This window comes from Salvelinus sp. IW2-2015, unplaced genomic scaffold (assembly GCF_002910315.2).
Source record: "Salvelinus sp. IW2-2015 unplaced genomic scaffold, ASM291031v2 Un_scaffold1396, whole genome shotgun sequence".
Lineage (NCBI taxonomy): Eukaryota > Metazoa > Chordata > Actinopteri > Salmoniformes > Salmonidae > Salvelinus > Salvelinus sp. IW2-2015.
Genome location: NW_019942881.1, coordinates 258,537 through 278,195, shown reverse-complemented (window position 1 = coordinate 278,195; position 19,659 = coordinate 258,537). Strand labels below are relative to the sequence as shown.

General features: G+C 42.2%; 2 protein-coding genes across 2 annotated transcripts; one reads left to right on the top strand and one right to left on the bottom strand.

The window, feature by feature from the left end:
* Window positions 1-331: 331 nt before the first annotated feature.
* On the bottom strand, window positions 332-4,238 carry LOC112070705 (tRNA-uridine aminocarboxypropyltransferase 1; the record flags this gene model as incomplete). Its single annotated transcript, XM_024138149.2, has 3 exons — window positions 4,139-4,238; window positions 819-1,137; window positions 332-475 (listed from the first exon to the last, which is right to left on the bottom strand). Coding segments are annotated over exons 2-3 (441 nt in total), but the record flags the coding sequence as incomplete, so codon positions are not given.
* LOC112070708 (protein FAM227B-like) lies at window positions 1,401-8,761 on the top strand. The gene is given in 11 exon segments (XM_024138151.2): window positions 1,401-1,425; window positions 4,358-4,419; window positions 5,985-6,017; window positions 6,019-6,081; window positions 6,084-6,231; window positions 6,366-6,409; window positions 6,525-6,573; window positions 6,671-6,759; window positions 7,732-7,830; window positions 8,317-8,418; window positions 8,630-8,761. Coding segments are annotated over 11 exon segments (846 nt in total).
* Window positions 8,762-19,659: the final 10,898 nt, after the last annotated feature.

The following is a 19,659-nucleotide window of genomic DNA, read 5'->3' as shown; positions in this document are numbered from 1 at the left end:
CCAAACGCCCCCGCGTTTCCAACATGTCGAATCAGGGGTCACGAAGTTGCTATTTGAAAGGTCGGTCACGACACATTCCTAGGTGGCAAAGGTCAGATGGATATGGTCATTTAATAGGTAGTAACAAACACACACACACACACACACACACACACACACACACAACTTGTCACAGTCATTTCAAGTCAACATAATACAAATGGTATTAATATTATCTAATAAGGTTACGTTAGAATGACACATTTTTATGTATATGACGTGGTAGACAAACTGTTAATCAGGCTCACATTGTTCTCTGAATATTTGTTCACATGAGGAAAAGCTGACTAACTTTGTCTGTGTCATCTTCATACTCAGGTATGCAGGGGTAGGTGTAGATGGTGACATCATCAGGGGCGAGGATCTTGGCATGTATGGCTGTGCTCTTCCCATCAACCTCACTGGGATGCTTGATGATGTCAATCTTTATAGGGAGCTGCAAACACAAGTTAGAGGAAGTTTACAGTGTGACCAACCATGTTCATCAATTACAGGTCAGGTATTACCAATACAAACAGTCAACACACTGTGAATTGTCTCAAACTTGTATCTATGTGTTCTTTCATGTTTGGCTGTAACAAAAGCCTGCATCTGCACTAGAACCGAAGTACACTTCAATCTAGTGTGTGAGGCACCGTAAGTAGTACTACTATCTCTGACACCCCATGTCTGCAGGCTAGTGCTTTAATAAAACCAATCAGATTAGGCCACTACAAGCCTGTGTGTGTTAAATGTAATAGGACCAATAAGGAGAACCGAGCTCCAGATCTTTCCCTGACCTTGACGGAGGGGATTTCCTGCTGGCTGACGCCCACTAAAGAGCAGCAGGTGTAGCAGAAGAACATCCGGGAGCCTCCGCAGCTAGAACACTTCAGCCTGCCCCTCTGCTGCGCCTGCTCCAGCTCCCTGTGGGGAGCCAGCTTCAGACRATGGAGGGGAGGGGAYGCAGGGACAGGGTTCTGTTTGGTTACTGGTTTGGAGTCCTTGTCAGGATGTTGGGTTTTAGCCAGTGGTGATTTGGGAGAGGAGGACATGTCCACGCCGCCGGGACTGGCTAGCACGTCCGAACTGGACATCCTGCTGACTAACTGGASGTGGCTGACAACAAACAAAACATCAAACTGAAGAATCAGGTGCCCAGCCTGGGACGTAGTTATACCAGTTAGCTAGGTAGTTGGCTCGCTACTAAGCAAGTCACAACAAATAAGTCAAAAGCCTGCATTTCAAAACATTCCAATGTGGATAACTCATTCAAAAGATATAGAATTTTAAATCAATGGTCACTTCTATTGTCACAAGAAAATGCAATGGGTAATTTCAACAACAAAAAATATATGGTTTTAAATACATTAATACCAATAATGAAAAAATACAATGTTGACACAGGTATGTTGAGAATATTGGTCTATAGAGAGAACTTTTKTACCCATCTCAGTTAAAGTGGGGTGGGAAATACTCAGTAGGTTCTCTACTAACCAAATATGGTTCGTTTTGGAGTGGGACTGTAATACATACCCAGCAACACTTCGTTCTCTACCCCCTCTAACGCCCAATGCAATATACTGTAATACACAGTACATGGGATACATATTGGCTTGTAGAGAGAAAGGTATAACAAGTTGTCTCAGCTAACATGGGCTGGGAAATACTCAGTAGGGTCTCTACCAGGGGTTTTCCCCATTAGCTGGTAATCACTGCTTTAAGACGTTCTTTTTTTATGCAGATAAAACTGAAGCCGGCCAAATTGACCGGGAGAAAATGGTAGACAGGCTATCAGTGCATCACCCACCACTTCACAATGTGAGCTGGAGGCAGTATGCATTTTTAAAACATACTTAATTGTTTGAAACCTGAATGTTTTACCACATTGTGAGGCATGTCTTACATTGCTTGAAAATYCAACCATAGAAACATGGAGGCAATTATTTTATAAAGACTTCATAGGCGTCACACGAGTTTCAAGTTTGGGGAGCATATTTCTTCTACCGATCTGTGCCAGTTATGATCTTCATACGCACATTTTCATGGAATAGTTTCATTTCAACAATAACATTTGTGTTTCTCAATCATTGTCTCGTGGTTAATCAAAACATTCTTAATGTTAATCAGCACCAGTCTCTGACATATGGATACATTTATACACTGATCATTGGCGGTTAAATAGCTTAAATGATCGCATGGAGCTCAGAGATGGCCAATGCAGCCGTTGGCCTAGAACTTTCATTATCAACTAAGTTAAAATACATAAAGCCGACAAATAAAAACAGTAGAAAATATACTGATAAATTCGGATTCTTTCACATTCATCTCTCAACTCAGCTTGTCTGCATGTCTCCCTTTATATCTGTCTGTCTTGGCTTGAGCTATCACTAGTGAAGCACAACATTGTATCAAATCAATCAACTGGATCTGACCCAAAGCCGTCTCTAGTGAACTGTGTGAGGTGACTGTGTGAGGTGAAGAAAAAATTACTGAGAAGCTCAGCTTATTAGTGGTGGACATGGTGATTTAAGACAATCAAAAATCGAACATCCCCAAATGGGCATTTTCTTACATTTGCGTGCAGCAGGCCAGGTAGGCTACTTCTATGCGTGCTCAGGCGTGTGTGTTCCCTCAACATTAACAAGACAGAAACAAGGCCCATGCTCATTGCTCACATGGAGCACTCCAAACAAACRACAATGACTACTGACTATTTCCCAACCCACTTTAGCTGAGACTGGTCAAAAAGTTCTCTCTACAAGCCAACGTGTATTGATTTGGGGACTATAGATTTTTTATTTAACTAGGCAGATTGGGTGGAGTGAAAAGCCAGCAGCAGGCTGTGCGACACAGCCCCCCTCCAAAACTAGTAGAGACCCTACTGAGTATTTCCCACCACACTTTAGCTGAGACAGGCATAGCCGCAGGAAGTAGGGGTGCTGTATCGCAAAAAAAATTYGAAATARAAAAACGGAACCTTTTTTTGGGTGGGGGTTCCACAAAAGTAGTGCACTGGGCCTTTAATAGTGCTGTATTAGTGGACCCATATAGCCATCCACATAGTGTATTGCGTTGCAGAGATAGGAGTGGTTGAAGTAAGGAGTCACCAGTACTCTGTATTAAACCCGTTGCCCAGCACAAGAGACCCATTTTTGCAATATCTATTGAATAATTTCAATAACATTATTTGTATTTTATTAAAAGTGTATTTCTTTAAATAAGCCTACACAATCGCTTAACATACCAGTATCTGTGTAAACTTTCAAATAAATGCTGTATAAATAATACAATATTAAGTTATCAAATTATCCATACATTTATTCAGAGGTGGTTGCAATGCTGTGAAAAAAAAGTTGTACCACAGAACAATGAGACAGATATTTCACCGGATGTTTAAATGTGAAACCTCCGCTTGGCGTTTCCATTCACTACCAAGTATGGTAGTAAGAGGAAGCCCAATGGAGAAGATGGATTTTGGCCGATATTGTGCAAATGTTCTCATTGATGAAACATTTGATCTCAGTACAGTTTTCTGTTCCAAACTCAAATATTGTATTTACAGAGTGGACTGCGTTTGTGAGACTTTAACCTTTACCAAAGTTGGCTACAAAATTGCGTGGTTTAGAAGGAGCGCAAGGTGAATGAGTTATTGCACACTTCAGAGTTGGAGTTCCTAACGGAAATATGCATATTATTGCTAAACGGCTAATAATAATCTCGCTAGCTCGTGCTTGGCTCTGCCCACTATGGACTAATTTGTTCCGATTGGAAACGACAGGCTGTGTCTCTTGGTTTAGTTATAAAGTATTTGTTGTACTGCACCAGAGTGCTAAAATATATTATATATAAATTACAAAGTTTAGGCATGTCTTTGCAGGGGGGAATGCGGGCATAATATCCTGTTGCTAGAGAGAACGGTAATGTCAGCACTGCAGCGTGCAAGCAAAGGAGTTTTATAACTAACACCATTGTGCTAACTTAGTTAGCTAGAACTTGTTGCAGATAATGATAGCTAGCTAAATTAGCTTGAGGCTATAAACAGGTTCATATAGCGATACAAGGAATGTTTATGTAACAGTGGAAGACATAAATCCCATTCACAATTCATTAACGTTACCTGTTTAAAATGAGACTTGATCCATTGATTTAGAGCAATTGTCGATGTACTCGAAGCGGAGCAAGCATGGACTCGTTCTACGCCGGAAGGTCAACGGAAGAATTTAGCGGCGCGAATGTTAATTACAGCTGTTACTTAGCAACGGACACATGCGTAATATTTTGACAGTCAGGCTGAGCATCTTTGGAGGGTCAGAAACAAAACATGGCTAAACAACAGAACCAGAGGACGATGAAGAAATCCTGAGCACGTTTGAAAAGTTTGTTCGGAATCAGGGACTGGTAAGAAAAGCCTTATAAACAATGGCTATTTATTAGATACTGCTGCCAATGTGTTAATTTGACGTTAGCTAACGTTAACAAGTAGTTCCTAGCACAGTCCAGGCAAGAAAGATTACATAGTGTAGGCAATTTTGTTTTCTACCATGTGTTAAGCTGTAAGAATTCACTTGCTAATGTATACACTACCGGTCAAAAGTTTTAGAACACCTACTCATTCAAGGGTTTTTCTTAATTTTTACTATATTCTACATTGTAGAATAATAGTGAAGACATCAAAACTTTGAAAATAACACAATGGAATCATGTAGTACCCAAAAAGTGTTAAAAACAAATCAAATATATTTGAGATTCTTCAAATAGTCACCCTATTTGAAGGAGTTCCTACATATTGCTGAGCACTTGTTGGCTGCTTTTCCTTCACTCTGCGGTCCGACCTCATCCCAAACCATCTCAATTGGTGTAGGTTGGGTGATTGTGGAGGTCAGGTCATCTGATGCAGCACTCCATCACTCGCCTCTTGAAAATAGCCCTCGGTCATTGTCCTGTTGAAAAACAAATGATAGTCCCAACCAATCACGTCTCACAAAGATATGGTGGTTGGAAACCAAAAATCTCCAATTTGGACTCCAGACCAAAGGACAAATTTCCACTGGTCTAATTGTTCATGTTTCTTGGCCCAAGGTAGTCTTTTCTTCTTATTGGTGTCCTTTAGTAGTGGTTTCTTTGCAGCAATCGACACTGAAGGCCTGATTCACACAGTCTCATCTGAACAGTTTATGTTGAGATGTGTCTGTTACTTGAACTCTGTGAAGCATTTATTTGGGCTGCAATTTCTGAGGCTGTAACTCAATGAACTTATCCTCTGCAGCAGAGGTAACTCTGGGTCTTCCTTTCCTGTGGCGGTCCTCATGAGAGCCAGTTTCATCATAGCGGCTTGATGGTTTTTGCGACTGCCGCTTGAAGAAACTTTCAAAGTTCTTGAAATGTTCCGTATTGACTGACCTTCATGTCTTAAAGTAATGATGGTCTGTTGTTCTCTTTGCATATTTCAGCAGTTCATAATATGGACTTGGTCAATTACCAAAATAGGGCTATCTTCTGTATACCACCCCTACCTTGTCACAACACAACTGATTGGCTCAAACGCATTAGGAAGGAAAGAAATTCCACAAAACGAACTTTTAAGAAATGCATTCCAGGTGACTACCTCATAAAGATGTTTTAGAGAATGCCAAGAGTGTGCAAAGCTGCATCAAGGCAGAGGGTGGCTATTTGAAGAATCTCAAATATAAAAATATTTTTGATTTGTTTTGCACTTTTTTGGTTACTACATGATTCCATATGTGTTATTTCATAGTTTTTATGTCTTCACTAATATTCTAAATGTAGAAAATAGTAAAAATAAAGAAAAAAACCTTGAATGAGTATAGGTGTTCTAAACCTTTTTGACCGGTAGTGTAGTATTTGAGATGGATAACAGCATGATAATAATCAACATAAATACTCACATATAACAAATAGGTCTACATCATGATACTGAAACGGTCTCTCAACATTTTCTGTAGGTTGACTGGCCCGTGGCGTTTGAGGAGAATATAAGATATATCATCCCACTTCAAACATTACAGTCATCCCAGACAGATATATGACTACTTTAAAAGTAAACGTTGCCATTCCCAGTGGACGTCACCATGTCCTTCTCCAAGAGCATAGAGGAGCTATATTCCAAGATAAAACTACATGCATCCATAATGTCACAAGAACAGAGCAAAAACAAGAATGCGGAGTCAGTGTTTGATGACATGAATAAATGTAAGTAGCTACACTACCCACAGCTCTCAAATCCACCATCAGGCCAAATTGTGTATTTCTAACCCAGGTCATTGAAACATAGGCTGCTGTGAAGTGGTGATACCGTTGCCATTATCTCAATGTTTCTTTCTCAGATAAAATGTATGTGCAAAGAGCACATCGAATCATCAAAGAGCAGGTAATGATTTTTAGACAGTGAAATTGCAGAGTTGCAGTTATAATTATTTGTATTAGATATGATCATTTATATAGGATGATTCTGATTCACAACAACATTGACTGTTTAATTCCAGAGTGAGGCAGTGTCGCGGAGCTTGGACATCAAGGTGAGTCTGTTGTCTTGTCTGTTTATGGCTCTTTACACCATGAGGGACATATCTCTCTGGTGTTTACTTAGTTAAACTAATGAGTGTGTTTCTCCCAGGACTATACTACCCAGGGTTTGATGTAGTCGAGGACACTGACATCCCAGGACATCCTGATGCCTTACAGCATTTGGACAGCGTCTCAGAGGCCCAAGGCTTTAATGTACGTACCTGCAATCTCATATCTACTCTTGTGGTGTGTGTGTGTGTTGTGTGTGTGTGTGTGTGCGTACCAGACCAGAGTTCTGCTCTCCCTCATCACAGGGGAATACTGTGGCAGCTCTGCAACCAATCACGTTCATCTAAGAGCAGCCAGGCTCCTATTAAAGTCCTGTAGTATTAACAGTCCCAGGCTGCATACTAAAATCCCATTCCCATATAGTGCACTACTTGTAACCAGGACCCGTAGAGTTTCCCATAGGGCTCTGGTCAAAAGTAGTGCACTATACAGTATACAGAAACGGAGAGACAAATGAAAGGCAGAGTAAACCAGTGCTGGGCTAGGTCTTATTTATGACCACAAACACTAATATCCATCCATTGCGCTGAAAGCCAGATGTGGCCGGTCCGGGTGATGGAGAGCAGACTTGTTATGTTATGTCAGGTCTCACAGATACCTGAGCTGTCACAGCTTTAGGAAAAAGAGAAAGGGATCGCATGCAAACTTCGCATGCACGTCAAGCACATGTGTATTGAATGTGGCCCTCTCCCGCTCTCGTGCATGCGATCGGATTCGACTGCATTCCAAACACATATGATTAATCTCTCACATATGTACTGTAGCTATGCTGCTGTGTGGCAGTCTTTAACGGTAGGGTGGATTGGTATTCATTGAAAAGTAGATTAGAGATTAGCTAGTTATCTGTAATGCTTTATTTAACACTCCTGTGTCAGCTGGTATTTACCGACACAATTGGTAACAACCTACCAACAGCTAAGGTCATGGTGGCTGTTTCAATGAGTTATCAAAATACTAAAGAATAATTATTGTGCAATTATTATGTAATTACCACTTTGCAATTACCATTTAATTGCTGTGTACATAACAGGACAATTCCTTCTCATTGGGGTTAGGCTAATCATCATTAATCCTGCCGTGTGTGTGTGTGCATGTGTGTGTGATTCTTTACTGCAGCTAGGCTTCCTGAAGATCTGGAGGCCGTTCTTTCTGTGTGATCTGTCCGTGGCTGTTCTCAAAGACACATTCTGGTGGTTCTTCCTCCACAGATTTAAGGTGACTTCACTCCAACCTTTGTGATGCACTGTATCAACGCACAATGCAACCAAGACATGTAACTTTGATACATATATTAATATGAGGCAGATGATGGGGGAGACTAGTCTTTTCCTCCAGCCTGTACAGTACATCCATCACTGGTAATAAAGTATTTATAGATGAATGTGATTTATAGGAAATGCGTGCAGTGATGATCTTATCTGAAMGTTTCTGCCAGATTCCACAACTAAGTTATGATATACTCAGTATTAAGTAGAGGCAGTCTTACACACGTATGCACAATAGAAAGCGTATGCACAATAGAACTATTGAAATATCTAAATATTGTACGTAATAGTTCCTGATAGAGTTGAGTAAATGATGAAATGTATGGCTCTGTGCGTACATTTATTTTAGAATATGTTCTGACAGTTGTTGGATGCTGTCAGGTTAGGTAGCCTGCAGTACCTTACAGTGTGGAATTGTGTGTCAATATCCTCCCAGCCTAATGTGGAGGAGGAGAGCCAGTTGTTTGATCGGATCTCTGGAGCCTTTGTCTCTCTGCTGATGACCGTTCAGATGGACCTGAAGGACAAGCTCTTTAAGGTACTTATGTATATTTAACAAACACTGTTATCCAGAGAGACTTACATTCAGAGCATTCAGCTGTCACAGTCATTGCAAGTAGAACCTTCTTCAAAACAGCTGCTGTCTGCAAAATCCCTGCCCTTAACTTACTTGAAGAAAAGACAAGTGTGAGTGTTTGTGCAAGACAAGACAGGTGCACCAGTTACAGTAAAGACTGTGTGTGTTCCAGGTGTATGCAGACTGCCTGGCCCAGGCGGTTTACGCAGCGTTCTACGGAGCGTTCCCTGAGTCCATGGAACGTCTAGGCCATGACTTCAAGACAGACCTGACTGACCTCATCTCCCTCTGGGTGTCAGGTTAGGGTTATTGTTTGGGTCTGGTGATCATGGCATGCAACCACATCACGCTGTATTTAGAGAGCAGTTTAACATCTCAATGCAGTACAGACTTCCTAAACAACAAAATGACAAACTGTAAATGACAAAGAACAACAAAGATCAAATCAAAATGTATTTGTCACATGCTTGGTAAACAACAGGTACAGACTAACAGGGAAATTTACTTACTTACTTCTCAACAATGCAGAGAGAAAATAGAAACATTTTAGAAAGAAATTGTAACACGAGGAATAAATACACAGTGAGTAATGATAACTTGGCTATATACACGGGGTACCAGTACTGAGTCGATGTGCAGGGGTACAATGTAATTTAGGTAGATATGTACATATAGGTAGTGGTAAKGTGACTATGCAAAAGGACAGATAACAAACAGTAGCAGCAGCAGCGTATGTGATGAGTCAAAAGAGTTAGTGCAAAAAGGGTCAATGCAGATAGTCCGGGTAGCTATGTTGTTAACTATTTAGCAGTCTTATGGCTTGGGGGTAGAAGCTGTTCAGGGTGTTGTTGGTTCCAGACCAACAACACCGGTATCGCTTGCCATTCGGTAGCAGAGACACCAGTCTCAGTCTATGTCTTGGGTGGCTGGAGTCTGACAGTTTTTGGGCCGTCCTTTGATAAGAACACAATACAGTTAGTGTTTAAAAATAGTTTGTCTGTTTCCCGTGTGTCTCTGTTGGTGTGAAGCCCACCCTGTTGTCATGGCAGAGCTGGAATCTGGGCTGGCTGGATCCTGTAGACACGTCCGGGAAGAGCCATGGAGAGTCAGCATGTGGTAAGACTGATCTACTGACCTGTTGTTTCAGATTCACGGAGGGTTTACATCTACTGACCTGTTGTTTCAGATTACAGTTACATCTACTGACCTGTTGTTTCAGATTCACAGAGGGTTTACATCTATGACCTGTTTTTCAGATTTACTGAGGGTTTACATCTACTGACCTGTTGTTTCAGATTCACAGAGGGTTTACATCTACTGATGTTGTTTCAGATTCACGGAGGGTTTACATCTCTGACCTGTTGTTTCAGATTTACTGAGGGTTTACATCTACTGACCTGTTGTTTCAGATTACTGGGGTTTACATCTACTGACCTGTTGTTTCAGATTCACGGAGGGTTTACATCTACTGACCTGTTGTTTCAGATTTACTGAGGGTTTACATCTACTGACCTGTTGTTTCAGATTTACTGAGGTTTACATCTACTGACCTGTTGTTTCAGATTCACGGAGGGTTTACATCTACTGCCTGTTGTTTCAGATTTACTGAGGGTTTACATCTACTGACCTGTTGTTTCAGTTCACAAGGGTTTACATCTACTGACCTGTTGTTTCAGATTCACATCTACTGACCTGTTGTTTCAGATTCACGGAGGGTTTACATCTACTGACCTGTGGTTTCAGATTTACTGAGGGTTTACATCTACTGACCTGTGGTTTCAGATTCACGGAGGGTTTACATCTACTGACCTGTGGTTTCAGATTCACGGAGGGTTTACATCTACTGACCTGTGGTTTCAGATTTACTGAGGGTTTACATCTACTGACCTGTGGTTTCAGATTCACGGGGGTTTACATCTACTGACCTGTGGTTTCAGATTTACTGAGGGTTTACATCTACTGACCTGTGGTTTCAGATTCACGGAGGGTTTACATCCTCTGACCTGTTGTTTCAGATTCACGGAGGGTTTACATCTACTGACCTGTGGTTTCAGATTCACGGAGGGTTTACATCTACTGACCTGTTGTTTCAGATTACAGGAGGGTTTACATCCTCTGACCTGTTGTTTCAGATTCACGGAGGGTTTACATCTACTGACCTATTGTTTCAGATTCACGGAGGGTTTACATCTACTGACCTGTTGTTTCAGATTCACGGAGGGTTTAACTCTACTGACCTGTGTTTCAGATTCACGGAGGGTTTACATCTACTGACCTGTTGTTTCAGATTCACGGAGGGTTTTACATCTAACTTGCCCTGTTGGTTTCAGATTTACTGAGGGTTTAGACTAAACCTACTGACCTGTTGTTTCAGACTGACTGAGGGTTTAGGCTACATCTATTCTGTCACATAACGCTGTGATGTAGTGAAGGCATGACTTGATAGTTAGACGTTAAACTGTCCAGTCATCCTGACTGTGGTGCCGTGGCCTCGCTGAGTGTTGGCACACAACAAACCATCACTGCACTGTGGACAGCTTTAGAGGAGGGACTAACTGAATACTTACCAGAAAGTGGGAAATGAAATTCATTCACTTATATTCTCACAATATTCTGTTGATCTTGGCTTGTAGCTTGTGCTCATAACTCTCAGCCATGGATTTATACTGTGTGTGTGTGTGTGTGTGTGTGTGTGTGTGTGTGTGTGGTGTGTGTGTGTGTGTGTGTGTGTGTGTGTGTGTGTGTGTGTGTGTGTGTGTGAGATTATCTCTCTCTGTGGTTTAGTTTGTCACTAGACAGGAGAGTGTGTAATGTTAGTGCTGTTTGAAAGTGTTGTGGTGTTCTGGGGTTCCGTGCTAAGCTTCCACACTCCAGACTCTCTGGGGGACAAGGTTCAAACGTATCAAGTTCAGCTGCTGCCAGGGCCTCCCTGGGTCTCCCCCTCCTCTACCTCCCCCGAGTCTCCCCCTGGAACCCCCTACACCCTCCTGCCTCTCCCCTTGTTTCCCCTCTCACCCTACCCTTCCCTCCACACATGCTGTTGGCATTAAGCACACATGTTGTCTCATTTGTTCCTGCTTCGCCACAAATGCATGCAGGGCCTACTGCCGTCCGCTGTGCTTAAAGTGTGTCTCTGGATCGTAGTAGATCGTTCCTCACATTACTTTAACAAGTGGAGAGTTTGCTGCTGTGCAACACTGATGTTGCTGATGTTACTGTAGCTGATTCCACTCATCACCAGCGTTCATGCCACTCTGACTCGATCTGCATCCCAAATGGCATCCTATTCTCCTTGGTCAAAGTAGTGCACTATATGGGGATTTGGTGCCATTTGGGTTTAGACTAAACCTACTGACCTGTTTGTTTCAGACTGACTGAGGGTTTAGGCTAAGCCTACTGACCTGTTGTTTCAGACTGACTGAGGGTTTAGGCTAAGCCTACTGACCTGTTGTTTCAGATTGACTGAGGGTTTAGGCTAAACCTACTGACCTGTTGTTTCAGACTGCCTGAGGGTTTAGGCTAAACCTACTGACCTGTTGTTTCAGATTGACTGAGGGTTTAGGCTAAGCCTACTGACACTGTTTGTTTCAGACTGACTGAGGGTTTAGGCATAAACCTACTGAACTGTTGTTTTCAGACTGACTGAGGGTTTAGGCTAACCTACTGACCTGTTGTTTCAGTTGACTGAGGGTTTAGGCTAAGCCTACTGACCTGTTGTTTCAGACTGACTGAGGGTTTAGGCTAATCTACTGACCTGTTGTTTCAGACTGACTGAGGGTTTAGGCTAAGCCTACTGACCTGTTGTTTCAGATTGACTGAGGGTTTAGGCTAAGCCTACTGACCTGTTGTTTCAGATGACTGAGGGTTTAGGCTAAAGCCTACTGACCTGTTGTTTCAGATTGACTGAGGGTTATCCTTTTCATTATCCACATTCACAGTATTGTTGAATAATAGAGGACCATACATATAGTGTTGAGACCAGTCAGGCTACTGTTCTGCCTGTCTCAGGTTCCATCTTGTTTTGGTGTGTTCTTTAGGCCTTTTGGTTGCAGACCACAGGACAAACATAATATACAACAAACTGGAATAAAAGAGACTGGACAACCCCTAACTATTTTGTATGGTTTCTATTTCTACAGCCAAGCAAAAGGGAAGGAGAGGTGATCGTCTTGGATGTTTGGGATACATGTTTGACTCCCTACAGATGTAGGATCTTAATTTGTATCACCCTGTTGAAGGATAACTTTCCTGCAATGCAGGACATTTAAAACTTGTAGTGTATTTTTGGTTAGAAAAGGCTTCTGAAGTTTGTAATTTCCACTATGTGTCTGTCTTCCATTATTTATTTTAGACAGTCTCAAAGAAATGTAAGTCTCAGAAGAACAGAAAAGCATACTCTGAGACCTTATGTTAGGCCCTGATCTGGCTATGTCATATGGTTGTGGGCTACACTACTTCATTGAGCTCCTGAGTGGCGCAGCGGTCTAAGGCACTGCATCTCAGTGCTAGAGGCGTCACTACAGACATCCTGGTTCGAATCCAGGCTGTATCACAACCGGCCGTGATTGGGAGTCCCATAGGGCGGCGCACAATTGGCCCAGCGTCGTCCGGGTTTGGCCGGTGTAGGCCGTCATTGTAAATAATAATTTGTTCTTAACTGACTTGCCTAGTTAAATATAGGTAAAAATATATTTATAATAAAAAAATATTAAGCAGACATGTTTGCTTAGAATTCCGTGGAATTATTTTATAGTATGAAGAATGCAATTGAACATAACTGAATAAAATATAAATGATATTTTCTCCTAACGATTGGAGGGAGTGCGCACATCCGGCTATTCTGTGTTGACCAGTTAACAAAGAAACAGGTCCTCCTATATGCTTCATTTAGAGTTATTTATGCAACTTTAGTTGTGATACAAACATTGGGCTGTATGTTTAGATTTTTAATACATTCTAAGGCTGGATGATGTGACTCTAATGATGATATGAAAAAAGTCACATGAAAGGCCTGAGCTCTGCTTTGTTTTTTGCGCAGGCTGAACACACTTCATCACTCTCATTCACAATTTGACAAGCACTTGATCATGCCTCGAATTTCCCAGTGGCATCCCACTGAAAAAATCATTCCTTTTGCGGCCAGTGGATGTTGTGCCCTTGGATTGAATATAATAATGATAAGACCCTTCTCCCGACTGCGTGCGCCGAAGCATCTCTCACTCACATGGCTCTCTCAGATAACTAATTTCTTATTAGCCAATGCACGTCATGTGATCAGATCCTTTTCACAGGCTAAAAGTGAAGACAGACCCATCTGGGGCATAACTGCACGTCCTAATCAAATTCCTAAGTGCATATTGAAGATGTTGGAAGATATTGGAACTGTCCACATTTACTTTTCGTCTGCCAACAAGATGAATAGGCCTAACGAACAGCAAAAGCACTAGCCTATGTCAATCTACAGTCGTGGCCAAAAGTTTTGAGATTGACACAAATATTAATTTTCACTAAGTTTGCTGCTTCAGTGTCTTTAGATATTTTTTGTCAGATGTTACTATGGAATACTGAAGTATAATTACAAGCATTTCATAAGTGTGGCTTTTATTGACAATTACATGAAGTTGATGCAAAGATTCAATATTTGCAGTGTTGACCTTCTTTTTCAAGACCTCTGCAATCTGCCCTGGCATGTTGTCAATTAACTTCTGGGCCACATCCTGACTGATGGCAGCCCATTCTTGCATAATCAATGCTTGGAGTTTGTCAGAATTTGTGGGTTTTTGTTGTTGTCCACCCGCCTCTTGAGGATTGACCACAAGTTCTCAATGGGATTAAGGTCTGGGGAGTTTCCTGGCCATGGCCAAAATATCGATGTTTTGTTCCCCGAGCCACTTAGTTATCACTTTTGCCTTATGGCAAGGTGCTCCATCATGCTGGAAAAGCATTGTTCGTCACCAAACTGTTCCTGGATGGTTGGGAGAAGTTGCTCTCAGAGGATGTGTTGGTGCCATTCTTTATTCATGGCTGTGTTCTTAGGCAAAATTGTGAGTGAGTCCACTCCCTTGGCTGAGAAGCAACCCACACATGAATGGTCTCAGGATGCTTTACTGTTGGCATGACACAGGACTGATGGTAGCGCTCACCTTTTTTCCGGATGCCCCAAACAATCGGAAAGGGGATTCATCAGAGAAAATTACTTTACCCCAGTCCTCAGCAGTCCAATCTGTACCTTTTGCAGAATATCAGTCTGTCCCTGATGTTTTTCCTGGAGAGAAGTGGCTTCTTTGCTGCCCTTCTTGACACCAGGCCACCCTCCAAAAGTCTTCGCCTCACTGTGCGTGCAGATGCACTCACATCTGCCTGCTGCCATTCCTTAGCAAGCTCTGTACTGGAGGTGCCCCGATCCCGCAGCTGAATSWACTTTAGGAGAWGGTCCTGGCACTTGCTGGACTTTCTTGGGCGCCCAGAAGCCTTCTTCACAACAATTGAACCGCTCTCCTTGAAGTTCTTGATGATCCGATAAATGGTTGATTTAGGTGCAATCTTACTGGCAGCAATATCCTTCCCCGTGAAGCTCTTTTTGTGCAAAGCAATGATGACGGCACGTGTTTCCTTGCAGGTAACCATGACTGACAGAGGAAGAACAATGATTCCAAGCACCACCCTCCTTTTGAAGCTTCCAGTCTGTTATTCGAACAATCAGCATGACAGAGTGATCTCCAGCCATGTCRTCGTCAACACTCACACCTGTGTTAACGAGAGAATCACTGACATGATGTCAGCTGGTCCTTTTGTGGCAGGGCTGAAATGCAGTGGAAATTATTTTTTGGGATTCAGTTCATTTACATAGCAAAGAGGGACTTTGCAATTAATTGCAATTCATCTGATCACTCTTCATAACATTCTGGAGTATATGCAAATTGCCATCATACAAACTGAGGCAGCAGACTTTGTGAAAATTAATATTTGTGTCATTCTCAAAACTTTTGGCCACGACTGTACTATCCCCCATAGTACAAAAGTTGACCTATTCAATTTTTCAACTTGTCATTCAGTGTGAGATGCGATAGATCCCAAATTAATACAATCAAAAAACTTTTAAAAGCAATGATGCAACAGATCGTAACGTTTAGCTTAAAATGTTGATAAACTATTAGGCTATTTCTTCACATTAAAAGCGCAGCAATGCGCACACGGCACTAGGATATAAGCACGAATGTTCCAAAATGCAATCAATTATCATTCTCAAAAGTGACCGCAAATGCGATTATGCGTGTAATTCTTCATTATAAAGGTGCATTTCTATGGTAAAATGTATCTTCCCCAAACTTGAAACTCACGCGCCGCCTATGTATGCCAGTTAGGCTCTACACCGGTTGTAAAGCGGATTKATGTGCTTAGTTGTAAGAAGTTATTTGGCCACTTTAATTGTGATACAAACCTTATCAAAACATATAGGCCTATGGGCTAGGCTACATGAGGTGTGCGACTATGATTTTAAAAAGTCACAAAAAAAGGCATGACGTGTTTCTTGCCTTACTGCTCACAAGCTGGGCATCATTTACTATTGATAATATATAATTTACAAGTGATTTTGTCACCCATTACACTATTCTTAATTTAATATTGTTTTTACATTTACTAAATAATATATTTGTGATATTTGTTTCAATTTAGAATGGACCATTATCATGCACCTGTCTCAATGCACTTAAATAGTGAATGGAGGACGCTTTTCCCGTGGTTCATTTTCATGCCAGCCAGGTAGGCTATACTCCTGTTGTAAAGAGAAGCAATGTGCTTAATATTAGGAAAGTTTAGAAATATATATAGTAGGCCTAGCCTTTACAAAGCTGATGGGATCAGATTTCTAATAGAGGCCATCAAAACTCTGTTTTCTCATGCAATTGCATAGCCATGAGCACATGGGCTCTCATTAAATGTTTGATTAGATTTTTGAATACATTTGCATTGATGTCAGAGTGATTAGAGGGACGATATAGTTTCCTCTCTCCTTTATTTTCCTAACCAGCCAGCAAGCCTAACCTCCAGTTATCTCTCTCCTCTATGTTTATAGCAGGCCTTGCTATTTCTCTCTCCTCTATGCTCCTAGCAGGCCTAGCCAGCTCTCTCATCTCTCCTCTATGTTCCTAGCAGCCTAGCCAGCCTGTTTCCTCCTCTCATGTTCCTAGCAGGCCTAGCCAGCTCGTCCTCTCTCCTCTATGTTCCTAGCAGGCCTAGCCAGCTCTCTCCTCTCTCCTCTATGTTCCTAGCAGGCCTAGCCAGCTCGTTCCTCTCTCCTCTATGTTCCTAGCAGGCCTAGCCAGCTCTCTCCTCTCTCCTCTATGTTTCCTAGCAGGCCTAGCCAGCTCTCTCCTCTCTCCTCTATGTTCCTAGCAGGCCTAGCCAGCTCTTCCTCTCTCTCTCTATGTCCAGCGGCTAGCCAGCTCTCTCCTCTATGCTCCTAGCAGGCCTAGCCAGCTCTCTCCTCTCTCCTCTATGCTCTAGCAGGCCTAGCCAGCTCTCTCCTCCTCCTCTATGTTCCTAGCAGGCTTAGCCAGCTCTCTCCTCTATGCTCCTAGCAGGCCTAGCCAGCTCTCTCCTCTCTCCTCTATGCTCCTAGCAGGCCTAGCCAGCCTCTCCTCTCTCCTCTATGCTCCTAGCAGCCTAGCCAGCTCTCTTCTCTCTCCTCTATGCTCATAAGCAGGCCTAGCCAGCTCTCTCCTCTCTCCTCTATGTCCTAGCGGCCTAGCCAGCTCTCTCCTCTCTCCTCTATGTCCTAGCAGCCTAGCCAGCTCTCTCCCTCTCCTCTATGTTCCTAGCAGGCTTAGCCAGCTCTTCTCCTCTATGCTCCTAGCAGGCCTAGCCAGCTCTCTCCTCTCTCCTCTATGTTCCTAGCAGGCCTAGCCAGCTCTTCTCCTCTCTCCTCTATTGTCCTAGCAGGCCTAGCCAGCTCTCTCCTCTCTCCTCATGTTCCTAGCAGGCCTAGCCAGCTCTCTCCTCTCTCCTCTATGCTCCTAGCAGGCCTAGCCAGCTCTCTCCTCTCTCCTCTATGTTCCTAGCATGCCTAGCCAGCTCTCTCCTCTCTCCTCTGTGTTCTTAGCAGACCCAGCTCTCTTTCACAACCCCATTAGCTCCTGTTGGCTGCAGTCTCCTCCACAGCCTGTTGGGAATCCACAGCCTTGAGTTAGAAATGTTTACATTTTGAACATGTTACAAATTATCTGCTAAGACTAACTTTGCGTGACTTGGCAGAAGCCTTCACCTTGCTCAGACTTTGTTTGGGTCAACCTTATTCTGGGGTTTGCTCTCTCAACTTGACTCTTTACCTGTCAGAGCTACTCAGAGCCAGATGTGAACCCCAACAGAAGGTAAAGCTCTCATCTATCTGCCTTGTGTGTGTGTGTGTGTGTGTGTGTGTGTGTGTGTGTGTGTGTGTGTGTGTGTGTGTGTGTGTGTGTGTGTGTGTGTGTGTGTGTGTGTGTGTGTGTGTGTGTGTGTGTGTGTGTGTGTGTGTGTGTGTGTGTGTGTGTGTGTGGCCGCCTGCCAATACACTCTCCCCTCAATCTGACAGCTCTCAGATTTCACTCAATACAATATACATTTATGAGGGAGTTACTACAATATGTGGTTCGTGTGTTGACATTTTTTATCCGCTGCTGCATCAAATTAAGAGATGTATCCAGGACTGTTTTTCTGATGTACCTTATCAGACAAGGAATAATGTCATTCATGTGTCTCATGCATGTCCCTGCTGGACCCTTATCTAAATTAAACTTTTCCCATATGTATCTTCCCAATGTGTATTTAATATTGTTGGGACAAAGGACAGCATATTTGATTATCTAGTGCTTTAGTTGTATAAGATGGGAACTAGTCTGGTTAACATCTCTGGAGAGAACTCCACCGCAGTGAGACTGAGCGTTTTATTAACGTCGGCAGTCTGAAGGACCCAGACCTGCAGCAGATCTTTAAACTGTGATAAACTGCACAATGTTATTTTTAGGCCATCAGTATGAAGAGACTAATGGAAGGTGTGTTAGAATGGATCTGTAGGGGGCTTGACTCACCATCTCTGAATATGTTTTTGAGATCCCAGCCAAGCTCACATCCTGAAAATATCTTTCGAGATCCTAGAAGATCCTGTAAATCCTACAATATCTTAGAGGATCACCAGACAGGGATACTTGTCTCTTGTCAGGGTTTAACAGGTAAACCCACAATCCAATAATACTGTATGCTGTTGTTATATGATATATGTATAAGGTATAAAACATTGTTATGGTACATGAGGCATTGATTAATGCTACATTTTAAAATCAAATCTTCCTACCATCACATCTAAGCAGTATGACACCAATTTTGATCCAACTTTGCAAATCAATTTCAATGGAGGTACATAACACACTCCCCAACTCTCGTCATGATCTGTTCCATCTTTACCGAGAACCATATTACGGATTTTAACAGGGTCATTAGCATCGCGGTTATAGAACATAGTATGATGGTGGAACCCTATGCCATTCTGTAATCAGTGTCTGTGTTTAAAATAAAAAACACTTAAGTTGTCAGATATATGCTGGTTTTATATTCATATGACATCAGCACAGCGGATCCTTTTTATATTCCTGCACGAGTTATTCTCTGAATGTCTTTGTATTTTGCTGTTCAGTTATTCTCTGAATGTCTTGTATTTTGTCTGGGTTCAGTTATTCTCTGAATGTCTTGTATTTTGCTGTTCAGTTATTCTCTGAATGTCTTGTATTTGCCGTTCAGTATTCTCTGAATGTCTTGTATTTTGCTGTTCAGTTATTCTCTGAATGTCTTGTATTTTGCCGTTCAGTTATTCTCTGAATGTCTTGTATTTTGCCGATCAGTTATTCTCTGAATGTCTTGTATTTTGCTGTTCCTCGAATGTGTTGTTGGCAGGTGATATGTTGTTGTTTCTCTGGTTCAAACCGAACCCTCTGCTCACACTCCTGGCCAGCGAGGATTATGGGTAGTGGRAGAATGAGGGCATGGTTTATGTCCCCAAAGATGCCGCAGCAAAACACATCTTAAAAAATAAATAATTTACACTCCAAACACCCCATAATAACTCCTCTTTGGTTTTTATATAAATAACACAAATAATAACTTACAACAATGGATWATAACACAAACGTTATAGGCCAGTATGGACATTTTGCAGTTTAGTTGTAA